This window comes from Anabrus simplex, chromosome 5, assembly GCF_040414725.1.
Source record: "Anabrus simplex isolate iqAnaSimp1 chromosome 5, ASM4041472v1, whole genome shotgun sequence".
NCBI lineage: Eukaryota > Metazoa > Arthropoda > Insecta > Orthoptera > Tettigoniidae > Anabrus > Anabrus simplex.
Genome location: NC_090269.1, coordinates 102861001 through 102879300, shown reverse-complemented (window position 1 = coordinate 102879300; position 18300 = coordinate 102861001). Strand labels below are relative to the sequence as shown.

Sequence of the window (18300 nt, the reverse complement as noted above, 5' to 3'; positions counted from 1 at the left end):
TTGGAATTCAAGAGGACAAACTGGGCCAAATATTCATTTATAGGAAGGGGAGTTAGGGATTGGAATAACTTACCAAGGGAGTTGTTCAATAAATTTCCAATTTCTTTGAAATCATTTCGGAAAAGGCTAGGAAAGCAACAGATAGGGAATCTGCCACCTGGGCGACTGCCCTAAATGCAGATCAGTATTGATTGATTGATTGATTGATTGAAAATTATGTACACAAAAGTGTTCCACAAACGGTAACGTGTGGGTCTACGAGCACCCCAGTCACTTTAACTAGCTGTTTACTTCTTCCAATACGGAGAACACCCGAGAAACGTGCAGTAACGTGTAAAGCGAACATGTGAATGAAGGTAGACAAAGCATTAGCAGTTCAGACAACTAAACATAAACGCAGTAGTTCGAGAACTGACCGTGGGCGTCTAGCAGCACCCCGCGTTGCCATTACAGGGTTAAGGGTCTTGACTTGCATTCCACACTAATAATAATAAGCTACTTTGCTGGAATACTTGAGGACACGGACAGGTCAGGAAAGTCCAAGTCATTCCCTGGTGTCTTCCCGTTAGCGACGAACTATAAATACTCATAGTCCTGAGTATGTTGACTATGACAGCTTTCTGGAAAACCACTGTTCGAGAATGTAGTACGTATTTTTGCGATTTAAATATTACCCTGTGGTTTGATAGCTGGATATGGTCGGGCAAACCCTGTGCGAATCCTTACGTCAGGCCCGTATCCAGTAATAATGAAGGCGATCACCGAAAAAGGGGCACATGGTTCTGATTAGTGCTAACAGTTGACCTTTTCGCACTTTTTCTCTTGCCATGTTTTATTGTATCATAAGCATTTCATTCTTAGATATTTTCTATCACTGGTGTCCGGACATTTGCGGTTAGGGAGATATTCTTGTGCGCTCTCACAGAGATTCCCCAGATGTCATAGGAGTTTTGCGGTCATTATTTAGAGAATTGTATGTTTCCAGAAACATGACATGACTTGTTCTTCTCCTTCAGACACACTCAGGTGACGATTCCATGTTGACTTTCCCTATACTTTCTGTACATATAACCATTGTAAAGGCACAACGATTTGCATTATTAGTAACTGTCAATCATTGCAGCACAGCACATAACAGTAAATACTTACACCAGGAAGTTTCGATATAGAATGGTGTCTATGGCTGAAGGTATCAGTCTCCAAATAATGCGCGCGAGAGAACAATATTGATGTAGAACGAGCGAGCAGGAGCCCAGGCAGGTTAGCGGGTATACCCTGAGATTAAGCTAATGAAGCCTACCCACTCTTATAGTGACCGCAAATCTCCTGTGACTGCAGGGCAATTTCTGTGAGCGGGTACAAGTTTATCTCAGTGACAGCAAATATCCGGCAACCCTATCACTTGTATACAACGAATTGTACACTCGCAGTGCTGCACAGATATTCTGTCAGTCTTAATCGCTTAGTCTGTCCTTCATTAAAGCTTCAGATCGCATGCTCCTTAAGTAGGCGGCGGCATTCCTTTGTACTCTACTGACACTGTGACTCAACTGTCAAAACTACTTCTCCTCCCGGGTCCGTCGCTAATGTCACCGTCGTTAATGGCACTGCACCATCCCCACTCTGTATCTTATCTGTTGAAGGTCCTGCTGTAAAAGCTAGCTAATTAGCCAAATACTTTGACAAGCCGGCGACTTCTGTTGTTTACTTAAGGGGAGTACAGAAGGTGGTATCGGTAAAAAAAAATGTCGATTTTTAGTCCTTTTTAGAAAATACTTATTTGGAATTTCCTCTTTAATTTTTTGTATGTTTCATTGATTTTGGATGACTGCAAGAACTGGAAAAGATCCAAAGGAAAGCAGTACGTTTTGTTGTGGGTGATTTATGACAATGGAGTAGTGTTACGATAATGTTGCAAACTTTGGGCTGGAGACGAGATACTCGACTATGTGGTATGTTTCGAGCTGTTAAGGTACGTCCACACCAAGATGTTTTCGTTAACTTTGTTAATAAACATTGTTAATGAACAATGTTCATAAACATTTCTGTCTGTTAATAAACAAAATAGCGTGTTCATCAACTTTTCGACCATGTTGATAAACAAAATTTCTTTAACTTTTGTGAATGAAACGTTTCATTAACATTTCGTGTTTTCGTTAACATTTCGGTTCGCATATGCGCAAAGACACAATTAGAACACGCAAATTCGTAGCGCGGAATACAATACTTTTTTTATTTTTCGAAATCGACTGTCGAATCGCAAGCAACTCGTATACACTATACAAATACATAAGTGAAGTGTAGGAGTATTTCTCTTACATGATCCTTGGTAGAAGTCACCAGTCGCTAGGAATCTCCAAGTTATACTTAGCCTAACATTAATGGAGATGACATTCCGATAATTTGTATCATTTCTTGCAAGTTCAGGCCCAAATACTGTCAACAAGAACTGAAAGTCTTGTGGGGACATTATCAGAAAGTTTTTAAAGCCTGTTGCATCATGAATTAAAAGCTCTGACATAGGCCTAAGTGTCCTCTCCAAACTTAATTCTAATCGCTTTTCCAATACTTTTCTTTGCCGCACTTTGCGTCTGCGCTTTTCTCTAATTGCATTAATTAAAATAATGAAAGCTGCAGTTGTATTTTCTTCTTCCTGACCCTATCCATTGTAACCTCACAAACAGATATTTTGGCGTGGATACAATGTTAAAGAAGTTTGTTAACAAAAGTTTATTTGGTGTGGACACAATGTTAAAGAAGTTTGTTAACAAAAGTTTATTAACATCTTCAGAAATGTTTTCGTTAACATTATTTACTTTGTTTCGTTAACATTGTTTATTAACTTTGGTGTGGACTAACCATTAGTGGAGAGTTGGCGTGGAATGAGATTAGTAGACGAATAGGCTTGAGCGGAGCTTTTAAAAGTAGGAAATATCATAAAGTTGGAATTCAAGAGGACACATTTGGGAAATTTTCATTTATAAGGCGAGGATTAAGGGATTTGAATAAATTATTAAGGAAAATGTCTGATAAATTTCCCAGTTCTTTGAAAACGTTTAAGAAAAAGCTAGGTAAAAACATTGATGAGGAATATGTCATCTGGGTGACAGCCCTAAATGCAGATGATTGATTCATTGATTGATTGATTGATTGATTGATTGATTGATTGATTGATATTAAAATATCGCTTCTTATTATCACCATTTATTCCAACGTTATATCGCCGTAGAATTTTAAATAACTGTTGAGTTTATTGCCCAAATGGCTTATTATTATTATTATTATTATTATTATTATTATTATTATTATTATTATTATTATTATTATTATTATTATTATTATTATTATTATTATTATTATTATTATTATTATTATTATTATTATTATTGTTGTTGTTACGGAGTTTTGTGGATGTGCAGAGGTGAAAGAAGGTGCTGGGGCGAACAGGTCTCAAAATACGAAATTAAAATTAAGATAAAATTTAACAAGGTTATATTTTCTTTTCAAGATCAATAAATAACAATAATAACAGTTACTCAGTAGCCTAGCAAAAATTCGAGAGAGTACAATTACAGTGTTACAGGATTTGGGCTCCAAGAGCCAGACACACAATTCTTGAGCTATAAGCCCAACCTTATGATATACAAGATTCAACAAAGGGGCAGAAGACCCCAATCATGCCCAGGAGCTCTTGCTCCCAATTACACAGTAAAGCCTCCTCGAGGCACGCAGAAACAAATTTCAAGAAAGAGCGACCCGCTCTTAAGTTCAAGCCTATCAAAGGCCACACCAAACTCCACGTTCAAGCTGTCCTCCAAGGACATATACACAGGGGTAAAAATACCCAACCTACTGAGGCCTATTCAGTGAAGAAACGGAAATATTACATGGCCTCCACAATACCAACTTGAGAGGAGGCGAAACTGCACTCCTAATATACTTTACTAAAACCTACTTGGCACTAGGCCGCTAATGCAAGGGCTAATCCCATACTAAAGAGGTGACTTATATAAGAAAACGATTTACATTACATTAGAAGGGAAGAAACGGTTGTGAAAATAAGTTCATCTCAAAGCAATATGAGTGGGAGCTCGAGGGGGTTAAGCACTCTCTATCCCAATTTGTAATTTAAAAAGATAGAATTGATACCAAGTGTCTTTACATTTTACAGGAAAGTTACATGGTAAAAGGCTTCGGACCTGCCCCGAGAGTTAAACTGCTGAGCTAGTAAGAAAAGAAGTTATTAAAAGGCCATTACCTGGTGGTTGAACTGCTGCCCGAAGAAGGAGGCGCTTCCCGCCCCCTGCTACGTACTTTACACACTGATAGATGTTACTGAAGTGGCCCGGAGACCCGAAAAGCAGCAGTTTATATACCCTCGTGGAAAGTTCGAGGCGTTTCAGGAATGAGAACACCCGCCCACAAGTCTTTTATTGGCTAACAACGAAAACCCCTACACTAGATGAAGAAGAAACACATTATTGGTGGAAAATTAATTACAGAAATTCCTTATTGGTCAATTTCAAAACTGGCGGAAAGAAAGGGTTAATGTTGCCAACTTAAACAATGACTGAAAGAAATTTAACAAAGAACAAACTTATGAACCCACAATTTCTCCAAAAACACAGTTCTTTCACTTCGCACTAGGGTGCATAATTGTAGTCCTTCAGTAGTGCCATCTAGAAGAGAATGTGCGCACTTCTTGCTACAGATAAAACAAAAACGAATCGAAACTGACATAGTTCAGAACACTTCAAAATTTATAGTAATGACATCTTCTGAGAAATCGTTGAATTAATATGGAAGTTAAAGTTCAGGCTTCCTCCAGTAGAGGAGTTTTAACTGGCGCAAAGTTTGAATTTGCGGCGTGGAGGTGTACCACCCGGTACAATCATTATTATTATTATTATTATTATTATTATTATTATTATTATTATTATTATTATTATTATTATTATTATTATTATCCGACTCGTTGGCTGTGTGGTCAGCTTACTGGCCTTCGGTTCAGAGGGCCCCGCTTCGAATCCAGGCCGAGTCGGGGATTCATATCGCTTCTGATTAATTCTTCTGGCTCGGGGACTGGATGTTTGTTTCCGTCCCAACACTCTCCTCATCATATCCAGACAACACACCACACTACCAATCACCACAGCAACACGCAATAGTGATTACATCCCTCCATATAGGATTGCGTCAGGAAGAGCATCCAGCCGTACAACAGGGCCAAATCCACATGTGCGACGCAGTTCCCACCCGCGACCCCACAGGTGTGGGAAAAAGTGGTAGCAAAAGAAGAATATATATTATTATTATTATTATTATTATTATTATTATTATTATTATTATTATTATTATTATTATTATTCATCAACAACCAAAGTATGGATTCAGCGCTGTTTATACATATTACGTTTGTCACCGATCTACTCATTAATACTAAATCCAAAGTTCTGCCATTACAATTTGGGATAGAATTATACGAAGCCAAATTGTATACGTTCATGAAATATCTAATTTTGCGTTTGTCTATTTAAATTTACGTTCGTTTCATTATCACATATTGATAGTATGTTAAAATCTCCGGCAATTATTATATTACTGTCATGGATCGCATAGCGAGATTCCAGTCATCCAAAGATCTCCGAATAGATCTATAATTTTGAAGAACATATCAAACCCTTTCTTGAACGAGTGCCTAGTTTAAGAAGCAACCCTTCGAAACCACTCGTTCCGAAATAATGTCTATCCTGATACTTCCTTTCAGTTCTTCTAATGTGTGGAAATGTGATCTATACACTTTATTTTTCAAGTTCATTCTAAATAATTAAAATCACATTGTGTGAAATCCGGAGATCGTGCGGGCCATAGCCGCCTCCTAACTACGCTATATTAAAAAATGTCCTGAATAAAATGTAATGACTCTATAGCTGTATGCGTGGGGGCAGAATCTTGCTGGAAATATCCAGACCGACGTTCAATATCGGTCAGTTCTTCAATGAATGGCGTATGTTATACCTGCATTAACGGTATCTGCAAGATATATTGGCTTTATTATCCTGTACGCATTTACCGTGCACCGTACTCTAATTTTCTCGTCATGTTTTGGGGTTCCCTGCACTAAACCGGGTTTCTCTGAGCTACAATACCGATCATTCTGTGTCGAAACGTGGCCGTGTGAATGGAACCATGCTTCATCTAAGAAATGAAATGAAATGGCGTATGGCTTTTAGTGCTGGGAGTGTCCGAGGACAAGTTCGGCTCGCCAGGTGCAGGTCTTTCGATTTGACTCCCTTAGGCGACCTGCGCGTCGTGATGAGGATGAAATGATGATGAAGACAACACATACACCCAGCCTCCATGCCAGCGGAATTAACCAATGATGGTTAAAATTCCCGACCCTACCGCGAATCGAACCCGGGACCCCTGTGGCCAAAGGCCAGCACGCTAACGATTTAGCCATGGAGCCGGACTTCAACGAAGAAGATTATTAAGTTTGGATCAATTAACCCATCATTAAAATTCTTCAACATCCAGTTTCAGGAATGTACCCGACACTCGTTATCACGAAATTGCTGATTTCGTGTGAAAGCCGTATGAGAGATGTTTGAGGAGAATGTTGTAATCGTTCTCCATTTTCGGCCACGTTCTCCACAATAAGCACGCCTCGCTTTACGCTTCGCGTCGGCGGTTGCAGAGTAGCTTCCGGCCTACAAATGGTCCGACAGCTTTGTGACCAACCAAGCAGCGGAGGGCTGGCCACGTCTCTACCGTAGCTTTACGCCTCTGTATTCGGGAGACGGACAGGGGCTCGTCTCCTGCACTAAGGCGAATGCCGGGACAGTTCTTAGTATAGGCAACGGCAGCCAAACCGCTCACCTCCTCCGAGCATCTCCTTCGCCGTAACAAATCTCCTGGCCTAAAAGCCGGCGTCACTGTCTAAGAGGCCCGCCTCCCCCTTCAGGGGAGGGATGAAAACAATTCAGCAGTAGTATCCTTCGCTTCATTTAAAGAATTTAGCCCGTTTCCCTAAATTTCTTTACAAGTTTTTGCACGGCTTCTCTACTTGGAGGATGCACATCTGGGAATTCTGTTAAAAATGGTCGTCTAATTTCCCTGCAAGAAGATACAATATAATCACAAACGAATCGTGCATAAAAATCCGTTGCTGAAATGTGTACTTTTCTCGTGACAAGACTGTATATCACACAATCCAAACACTTGTATCACGTGACCACTCAAATCATTTCCGAACTCGACACAAGCTTCAGTGAGACTAACAAGGGAACTGTCCATACTGTCATATCGAAATCGACAATGAAATTTCGCAGAGACCATGAAGAGACCTATAAAATAGCGATGAACAAAAATTTAGTTGCCGTTTCGAACTGGAAGGTTTCGAAATCTTGAAACAAAATCCGTATGACAACGCAGCTTACTGGACAGCCCTTGCTTCTTGCTGGCTCGCGTTGCGCACAGTGGAGTGGAGCTGTAGTTGTGCTGAAGGGAGAAAGAGAGAACGAACTGGCAGACTGCCACGCACCAAGGTCACTTCATTGTTGCGGAACGAATGTGAAACATAAATGAGGTGCGTTAATCGCATGATAAAAACACAAATATGACACCATGCACAACGAATATTCACTTTCAGGCCATATTGTTCCTCACAGTTTTCTTTACTTGTTTGAAGGCAATATTTCGCAGGCATTTCGAACTCGAAAGGTCTCTCCGTTGTATAATTGGTTGCGAACCACGAATATGTAATCATTTCCTTAAACCGCGGGGAAGAAAATTGAAAATGAATGAAAGACTACATTTTCAGTATTCTGTTTCTCTGATAAACATCAAACTGAAAGTCTTCACAAGTCGGCACAATATCTTTTAAGTGGTGATACAAAGCCTTCCACTGCCGGAAGAAAAAACTTGTCCAAGGGCGGTATTTCCCCTGTAGTCCCGGGAGGAATCTGTAGAATGTATATACTGTTGCCTGGAGGAATGTCTTCAATGCAGCTCTTGTCACTATAAGTAGTCCAGGAATCTAGCAGTAGCAAACACTTCTCTTCCACAAATGGGAAGAAGGATTCTTTAAACTAATATTTTAATTCCTTTTTCCCCATTTTCCCTGATTTTGTGGCTGTTACAATTATATTTCTGGCAGGAAACATTTCTTTGGAAACTCTCGGACCGCAAGTTCCAGTTGCCTCCTGTAGTACAATGAATAAATTTGGGAAAAAGATACCAGCCAAACTAATTGTAGATATAATTTGAACAACTGTTACTGTATGTCTCTCACCAACAAGAGAGTCCTTTTCGCTTTCATTTCGCGCACTAAACCACTCTGATCAGTATTGTATATTGAACAAGGGGTGTAGACTAAAAATCACGCTATAACTGCTTCCACAAATTTCTTTGCTACTTTATCTTTTTCGTCTTCTTCTTGCATATACGTACGGGATACAAATTTCGTAATTTTTCTACTTTTTATTCTGTACTTTTTCATAAAACGGCTCAACCAACTAGCACATACGCTGAAATTAGTTCGCCCCATTGAAACCTCTCTTGAAATTTCCAAGGCCCGCAATCGCAGGTCTTCATCGCGTACCTGCCCGACTCGTTGGCTGAACGGTCAGCGTACTGGCCTTCGGTTCAGAGGATCCCGGGTTCGATTACCGGCCGGGTCGGGGATTTTAACCTTAATTGGTTATCTCCAATGGCACGGGGGCTGGGTGTATGTGTTGTCTTCATCATCATTTCGTCCTCATCACGACGCGCAGGTCGCCTACGGGAGTCGAATAGAAAGACCTGCACTTGGCGAGCCGAACCCGTCCTGGGATATCCCGGCACTAAAAGCCATACGACGTTTCATTTCATCGCATACATTCCGCTTCAGTCTTCTTGCTTCTGTAGAGCGAGAAAATAATTTTGTATGCATCAATTTCCTGTGTTCAATGGGGCTTACTGATGTAGATTCTAATTGGTTCTTCCACCTGTACAGTTGTCGTAGTGACGTCACATTAGACAACTTTTGTGAACAGTGGTTAATGAAAGCCGCTTTTTACCCCCCTTATTTAACCATAAATTTACAGCTTTTCTCTTGTACGCAAGATCTACAATTTGTTTCACTTTCTTCTGTGGACTGGAAGAATAGCTTGAACTAATAGATTTGCTAGGTGACTGCGGTGTCTCTTCACTGTATTGACGGGAATCAGACTCGGGGCTCAAAATCGGATACGTAACACATCTTGCTCCTGACAATGGTCTGCTGCCTTCCCTTTTATTTCAACAAAAAACAAGCTTGTAGTTTCACGTGAATATCGGTGCCGTGTTTATAGCCATGATAGTCCAGTTTTACGTGAAATTCGAACAACAGTGATGTGACTTAATTTCAAAAATTTCACACTCATTGATCGAGAGTAATTTAGCAACGATGACAATCAGCTATCACACCCACTTTCTTATAATCTATGCAAATGCAGTACCTGACGAATAAGTAGTTGTAACTAATTGGGACTAGATTCCATATCAGGATTCGTCCGGATTTGGTATTTGAGGGAGCGGATGGGAGTAAAGAATTCTACAGCTCGAATAGCGATCAATGCTTATTTAATTCACCTCTGTTCTCAATTTTCCTCTCTAGGCTGAGTTCTTCTCGTCCAACTCCCCCACACTAGAACATTAATCCCTATTGGCACAGCCGTAAATTGAACGTGAGCCTTCCAACGACGCTTATCTGAAATTTGCGTGCCAATGTGTTATTTAATTTATTCTTTCTTTAATCTGTTTACCCTCCAGAGTTGGTTTTGCCCTCGGAGTCAGCGAGGTATCCCACCTCTTCCGCCTCAAGGGCAGTGTCCTGGAGCGTGAGAATTTGGGTCGGGGATACAACTGGAGAGGATGACCAGTACCTCGCCCAGGTGGCCTCACCTGCTATGCTGAACAGGGGCCTTGCCGGGGAAGGAAAGATTGGAAAGAATAGACAGGGAAGAAGGAAGGAAGTGGCCGTGTCCTTAAGTTAGGTACCATCCCGGCATTTACCTGGAGGAGAAGTGGGAAACCATGGAACACCACTTCCAGGATGGCTGAGGTGGGAATCGACCCCCCTCCCCCTCCTCATACTCTGTTGACCTTCCGAGACTGAGTAGACCCCGTTCCAGCCCTCGTACCACTTCTCAAATTTCGTGGCAGAGCTGGGAATCGAACTCGGGCCTCCGGGGGTGGCAGTTAATCACACTAACCACTACACCACAGAGGTGGACTATTTAATGTATTGCCTCATTAAAATGCACAACGACGGAATGAGTGGCTCTGACGGTTGAGGCACTGGCCTTCTGACCCCAGCTTGGCAGGTTCGATCCTGGCTCAGTCCGGTAGCATTTAAAGGTGCTTAAATACGTCAGACTCGTGTCGGTAGATTTACTGGCACGTAAAAGAACACCTGCGGGACTAAATTCCGTCACCTCAGCGTCTCCGGAAACCGTCAAAGTAGTTAGTAGGACGTAAAACCAATAACATTATTATTATTATTTTTATTAAATTACACAACTGTGTGGTAGCATAAATTGAATGTATTGTTACGTTAATCGTATGTCCGGCTCCTTGTCTGAGTGCTCAGCGTCGTGGCCTTCAAATCAGATGACCCCGAGTTCAGTAACCGGCCTGGTCGATCATTTTAACTGCGTATGTAACCACTTATGTGGTGTAGTGGTTAGCATAATTAGCTGCCACCCCCGGAGGCCCGGGTTCGATTCCTGGCTCTGCCACTAAATTTGAAACGTGTTACGAGGGCTGGAACGGGGTCCACTCAGCCTCGGGAGGTCAACAGAATAGACGGGTGTCCGATTCCCGCCTCAGCCATCCTCGAAGTAATTTTCCGTCGTTTCCCACTTCTCCTCCAGGCAAATATACCAAGATGGTACCTAACTTAAGGCCACGGCCGCTTCCTTTCCTCTTCCTTGTCTATCCCTTCCAATCTTCCCATCCACCTACAAGGTCCCTGTTCAGCACAGCTGGTGAGGCCACCTGGACGAGGTACTGATCCTCCTTCCCAGTTGTGATCCCCGACCCAATGTCTCACGCTCCACTACCCTGCGGCGGTAGAGGTGGGATACCTCGCTGAGTCCGAGGAAAAAACCAACCCTGGAGGTTAAACAGATTAAGAAAGAAAGAAAGAAAGAAAGAAAGAAAGAAAGATTAATTTTGTATGTTTGTGTTCGTTTGAATACAAATTTCCTCATATATATAAAACACCCACACACCATTCATCTCAAGGACATGCATTCTTTTTGAATTTTTTAATTACTGATATTTTCTTATTTTTATCAGTATTTCCTTGTTTTCCATTTATTTTCTATTTAAGTACGTCACACACACACACATACACACACCCAGTCCCCGAGCCAGGGGAAATAACCAATTAAGGTTACGACCCCCGAACCGCTCGGGAATCGAACCCAGGCCCCTTGAACCAAAGGCCAGCAAGCTAATCATTTAGCCATGGAGCCGGGCAGCTATCGAGCTCGGTGGTACAAGACTGGGTGTCATGTGGCTCATATTATTTTTCTGTATCAGATAGCTCCTCAACTGCCCTCAAGAAAACCTAGTAAAAGCCGTTCCAAACTCTCAACCACTTCCTAAATGTGTGACAGAGCTGGAGTATGTGATATCTTCCCTTCCGTGGGTAAAGTAAACTCCTGTCCACATCCCGAAGTGGTGCAGATCTTTTCAGGGCCCCCTCAATGGAGGTGAGCTGCATGTATCATTTCAACTACATACCAGCCCTGCTGCCATTCTTAAATTTCTGGCACTACCGGGAATCGAACCCGGGCCACCGAGGACGTCAGCTAATAGTGCTAATCTTTACGCTACGAAGGCGGACCTTCAATGGGTGGGCCACATATACAGCGTATGTTATTCCACGATTTTCCACAAAGTTGATTTGAATTTGAGATTATACTGATAACTTTACATCCAGAACACGTTCAAAAATCATCATTTTGTGTCACAAAAGGCTCACTGACCTGTAACTGGAACAGTCATGTACGTCACCTTCGTCTTTCCGGATTGGTATCGTAATACTGGTCTGTCAGGCGTCTAGTCTCATGCATGGTTTGTCAGCCACGCTGCTCCTTATGTTCCAAGAAGCGGGATGTCATTTATGTAAGTTGCATTGTCATTTTTTATTATCTTGGCGGTCTTGAAAGCATGGCCCGCGAGGCATCTCAGCTCTAAGTGCGTAGGTAGAACTCGGTTCATAATAAGTAAATGGAATGAGTGCTAGAAAATAGAGCTTTTAACGAAGAAAAGCTTATTGATAAATAACTACAATTAATACTTGAAAAAAGATAATGTAACGGAGTTCTTATTCACCCCATTAAATTGAAACGCGATTGCATAAAAAGTAATTTCATTGAAGCTCTCGGATTGCTAAGCTATAACAAACAGTGTTTCAAATTGTAAGATGATATTCTGCCTCTGTGGTGTAGTGGTTAGTGTGATTAGGTGCCATTTCGGGAGGATAGGGTTCGATTCCCGGCTCTGCCACGAAATTTGAAAAGTGGCACTAGGGCTGGAACGAGTTCACTTAGCCTCGAGAGGTCAACTGAGTAGATAGGGGTTCGATTTCCACCTCAGCCATCCTCGAAGTGGTTGTCCGTGGTTTCCCACTTTCTCCAGGCAAATGCCGGGATGGTACTTAACTTAAGGCTACGGCCGCTCACTTCCGTCCTTCTTGTCTATTCATTCCAATCTTCACATCCACCCCTACACAAGGCCTCTCTTCATGTGAGGCCGCCTGGGTGAAGTACTGTCCTCCTCCCCAGGCGAGACTACCCGCTGAATTTAAGCATATTATTAAGCGGAGGAAAAGAAACTAACAAGGATTCCCTTAGTAGCGGCGAGCGAACAGGGAAGAGCCCAGCACCGAATCTCGAATCACAGCATGGGCGCGATCAGTTACCATACTCTCGAGGTCGAAACATTAGAGTCTTTCTTGGTGACTTCAAGATATATTAGAGCCTTTCGCCGTTCCCTTCATAGGTTCAAGCACTAGCAGTTCTGTCACAGTTAATTCTTGACCAATGCTGCGGACATAGATAATTGTGACGTTCCTTTCACGTCTGTGCTGTCATCTAAAGCCAGTGAATATTACGTAAACGACAGTTCCATTAATGTAGTTGCCAATTTCGTCGACACGTCGTACTACAGTCACCCCCCCCCCCCAAACAAACTCGTTTCTCAAAATAATTCCTTATTATTTGAGCAGAGAACTTCCCTGGCAGCGATGAGAAACTTTTTCACAAACTCACATTCCAACGAAGCTTTTGATTTGCTAGCATATTTTTCAGCTATTACATAACTTAATTTGACATATGCTTTGCTCTCTTTTCTCTGCCTTTTATACACATCTTGCTGGCTTTTTATATCAGTTTGGATACGATTCCCGCCTGGCCGAGACTTTAAAGACGTGCTCGGTTCCCCCGGAAGGATTTGCGTTCGATTCCCTGTCGGGAAGTCGACAAATTGAAGGTTCACGTGACCATGAGGTTCACTCAACCAACACCAAAAATGTGTAGCAGGTTAATTCCTGGGGGCAAAGATGGCCGGCCGTACAGCTAACCACTCTACCCGACCAAGTAACGAGATTGCAGATAGTGGAAACCTTTACCTTCCACCCTCCAAAGGCCTTCATGGTCTGTACGGACGTAACTATACTTTGTCTGGTTTTTAAATATTTGTTCACTTGAGTTGCGTTTGAAAGTGTTCGGAACTGAACACATGCTTTGTCTCATAGCGTCGTTTTATGTTGTATTTTTTTTCTATTGACACTGATTGATGGCAAATGAAATCACATTTATTCATTCAGTCACCTATAAACAGTCACGACGGTTGGGAATTAGAAGTTGGGGGGGGGGGGGAACAAACATTTCTAGGCAACAAAATATACCCGGGTCCTTGGGATATAGCGGGAAGGGGGAAGAAATCAAACTTTTTAAAAATAGCTACAAAATGCGAATTTCGATAGACACATAAAGGTTGACAGTCTACCAACTTAAATGCAGTAATACAATTTTTTTTACATGTTGAGTCAATACTCTACAATAAAACTTTTATAAAAGGAACAATAATTACACATGTATTGCAATTAAATAGAAGTACGGCGTGAACATACAACTGACATTCATTATTTGACTATACACTAGCAAAGTAACAGAGACATTGGCTGAGTGAGAAATGGAATAATTTTTCTCCTCCACAAAGTGCGTGGTCTACTGCCCCTCCCCCCACCAACCCGTCGCCCCCCGCTAATCGACACTACTGCCTATAAATCCATTGGGCATTTACATTTGTTTACTGGTTGTCTTGAAACCGTGAGGTCTACTACTTAAGTTGCTACGTTCCTTTTTGCCCTATTCTTTATCTGCCTTATCTGTTGCAATACACTGCCATCGAGTGCCTGACAACATTTTTGAACGCAATCAGAGATTCGAATTGTGTGCTAGACGAATGTGCTGACAGCTTTACTGTGGTTCCACGGACCCTTTCCGCTAACGACATTCTATTCGCAAGAACCAATAGGAGATTTAATAATCTGATCCGTGAGTTCACAAAAATATCAGCGAACGTCGGTCTTCCTATACATGAAGACATGCTTCATAGATTTGGCCGTTTTAAATCATGTTCCCCGCCTACACTCAAAGCGAAAGAACTGATCAACAGAGGGTTTAACGCTTCAGTAGAATGGAGACAGGAATGGAACAATGTAGCTCCGAAGGAGTGTCAGTCTCTGTTTAATACCCAACATCCACCAGCAGGTTTTGATCTGCCACGCAAAACGTGGGTTGCCCTTAAGGCTAGCTATACACGTACAGGGAATCCTCAAGGAAAAAGCCTGCGGGATTTCCTTGGAGATATCGTCAACCGAATCCTCGCCCACACACTTAGATGTTTTACTCAAGGAAAAGGCCTTGGGGTTTTTCTCAAGGTTCAATTCACAGGCCAACACAACAGTTCTGTTGACTGGTGGCGGTTGGTTGTTCACGTGGTGTTACAAATAGGTTTCATCATGGTAATTTTTTGAACTCACTCGCCACAAGCAAGGTTCATTCTGGTATATTTGTATAAAAGCTGTTAAAAGTTCTCGAGACATGACGATATAGGACGCTCCCGACAATCACTTCACTTCACAAATCCTCAAGACCTACTGCCGTCAACACATACATGCAGCAAGAGACTCGGAAAATCCGGCCTGCTTGGCCTCAAGGCGGAAAAGAATTGAATTTTGTTCGGGATTTTTGGATCTCTCGCAGCCAGCGCGGCCTCAAGGACGCCGCCACACACGTTGCGGAATTCCTCAAGGATTGGACTGTTCAGGCCGAAGCTTGAGGCCGCCTTAACAGGGTACGGATCAGCCATGGGAGATGTGGCTTGCTGCTGTATAAGAGAAGCATGAGAACTTCACCCAACTGCGACTGTGGTGCGGAAAAACAAAGTGTCCGCCATATTGTTACCGAATGTCGTAGCAGGACGTACTTGGGTTCGCTGGAAGATTTTCCTCAAGCCTCTAGAATGGCTATAGAGTGGGTGGACAATTTAGATATAAAACTTTGAATATTTCAGGTGCCCAGTTGATTGTTTTCCTTCTTAGATAGTTACAACCTAAACTGTCATTTCACTTTATTTCATTTCATATATATTGTGTAATTTGCCATAAGGTAAATAAATAGGTAGGCTGGATTACAACATCAAATCCAATCATAGAAAGACCATCTTAGTCAATATGGCCTTCGTCTCAACATCAAGGAGAACGCTTCTTTCCCATGTCGACTATAGCAGGGTCCAGCAACAAGTACTGCGCTGAACCGTTTAGATCTTAATGAAATCTTCTTCCTTTAGATACCTGAGATCTCCGTTTGCAGAGTAACGTGGAATGATGAGATGTGAGCGGGGATAAAAGCGGCTTAGATGTGGTGGAAAGACGTCAGTGGTGTGCTCTGTGACCACCACATGCTACTGCATCTTAAATTAAAGATAAAGTCGAACCTCGATATCTCGAATCACATCAGGAGCTACATTTTATTTCGAGTTATCGAAATTTCGAGATAGAGAGAATACCGTTTTTGAGCATACATAGCGCATAATTGAATCATATAAATCTACGGGTTTATACTGAATACATTTTTTTTGCAAGTTGCTTTACGTCAAATCGACACAGATAGGTCTTATTGCGACGATGGGACAGGGAAGGGCTAGGAGTGGGAAGGAAGTGGCCGTGGCCTTAATTAAAGTACAGCCCCAGCATTTGCCTGGTGTGAAAATGGAAAACCACGGAAAACCATCTTCAGGGCTGCCGACAGTGGGGTTCGAACCCACTATCTCCCGAATACTGGATACTGGCCGCACTTAAGCGACTGCAGCTATCGAGCTCGGTGCATTATTTTTAACAGTATTTAAAAATATGCTAATAAACTTGTATTTTACGGCATCGCTTTAATTATTACCCTTATTAAATAAACTTTTTAGAAGATAGAATACAGTACACACAGTAGTGAAACAAGAAACATACCTCCGTTAACACCTTTGGAAAAAAATCCGTTAGTCTCTTCTGTTTTTTGCTGTTAACCTTCTTTTCTTCTACATACTTTCCAAAAAATGTATTTCTCTGAGAAACACTGCCATTTATATTCGACTGATTCTGTATGTAGGTTCGAAACCACGAGCCCAAATTCGTAAATGGAGCTTGTCATCCACGACTTCCGGGGTTGCTTTCGTACGTGACCGGTAATGAATTCACACCCGAAAAACAACGAGGCTTCGGAGATTTTCCGGTCACTAGTAGTTTGTTTTTCGGTTCCCATCATATTAGCTCCCAGCATCACCGTAACCCTTTCTTTACTTGTTAACTGTTCCTCAAAAACTATAAATGCTGTATTGCGCAGTCAGTGTTGTATAAAATTCAAGTTCCAGAGTATTTTTTGCTTCAAGGGAGGAAAGGTTTGCTTCGAGAAATCGAGAAATTCGTGTAACCGAATTTAGGGTGATAGAGAGAAGAATAGGACAAACCGCCGGGAAATTAAAATTACTTCGCGATACTGAAAATTCGAGTAAGGGAGGTTCGAGATATCGAGGTTCGACTGTATATCGCACTGGGGTACACTCGGTCGCACTGTATGGATCAGAATGTTGGCCAGCGACGGAGAGTGTAGAGCACCAACTCCATGTCATGGAAGTGAGGATGCTTCAATGGAGCATGGGAATTACACGGTTGGACCACATCTACAACGACACATTCAGGCGATGAATGAGTGCCACGCCAATTTTATGCAAAAATTTGGGAGAGACTTCTCCACTTGTGTGGTCATATCAAATGACCTGCGAATTGAAATCGTCGCCGGTACAATATCACTATAATGCCCGGCGTGACAAATTTGTCACACGACTTTCGGATGCTATCAGAAGCTATAATACATCTCTTTTATTCTTCCCGGACCACAGTTGAAGACTGTGACAAATATGCTATACTGGGCATTAAGAATAAAAGAGATGTATTATAGCTTCTGATAGCATCGGAAAGTCGTGTGGCAAATTTGTCACGCCGGGCATTATAGGGATATACAGTTTTGAAGTCCAGTGGATCAACAATGGCTGGATATAAGACGGATTTAAAATGTGTCAAATTACACTAAGTTGGTGTTTTTGATTAATCAAAATACTATCTGGAAAACGGATCCTGTATATGCGGCACAACGTTAGGAGGAAGAAGACATAATTTAAATTAGTAATACAAACATTTGTGAGTAAAAGTTCTGTGCTTTTGCATATTCTTGTATGAAACTATGCAAATTAACTACTTCTGAATATTAACTGAAATAAAAACTGAAAACTATGGTATTCCCAGTAAATGAAACATAAACTCACCTGTCTGCATCGTGAAGATAATGAACGAAGATGTCATCACCCAATTGGTATCTTCAGAAGTAAGATCATAGATGCCTGGTATTCCTCTGTGACTTGAATTCGAAGTGGTGTCATTGTTTTCCATTCTCGACATAAGTCAAAGCTAATATTTGTGTATCTTAATATTAAGTTGGGAAAATCTACTCAGAGAGAATTTCTTTCATAATCTCCAGTTGAAATGTATGAAACAAATAGCAAGTGTTAATATAAATATTTTAGATTAATGAATTTTTCCATAAAATTGCGTGGGCGTTAAAAAGCATTTCTTTTAAATCCGACAAATATAGAAAAAACACAATACAGCAGTGCAAATAATGTTTTTACTATGATTTGCTAATTTTAAAACCT

General features: G+C 41.6%; 1 protein-coding gene across 1 annotated transcript in view; it reads right to left on the bottom strand.

The window, feature by feature from the left end:
* The window catches only part of LOC136874381 (putative ammonium transporter 3), a 146302-nt gene extending 128265 nt beyond the window's left edge, over positions 1 to 18037 (bottom strand). Inside the window, exon 1 of the mRNA XM_067148017.2 lies at positions 17914 to 18037. Coding sequence (XP_067004118.2) covers positions 17914 to 18037 — 124 coding nt within the window. The remainder of the gene's footprint in view (positions 1 to 17913) is intronic.
* Positions 18038 to 18300: the final 263 nt, after the last annotated feature.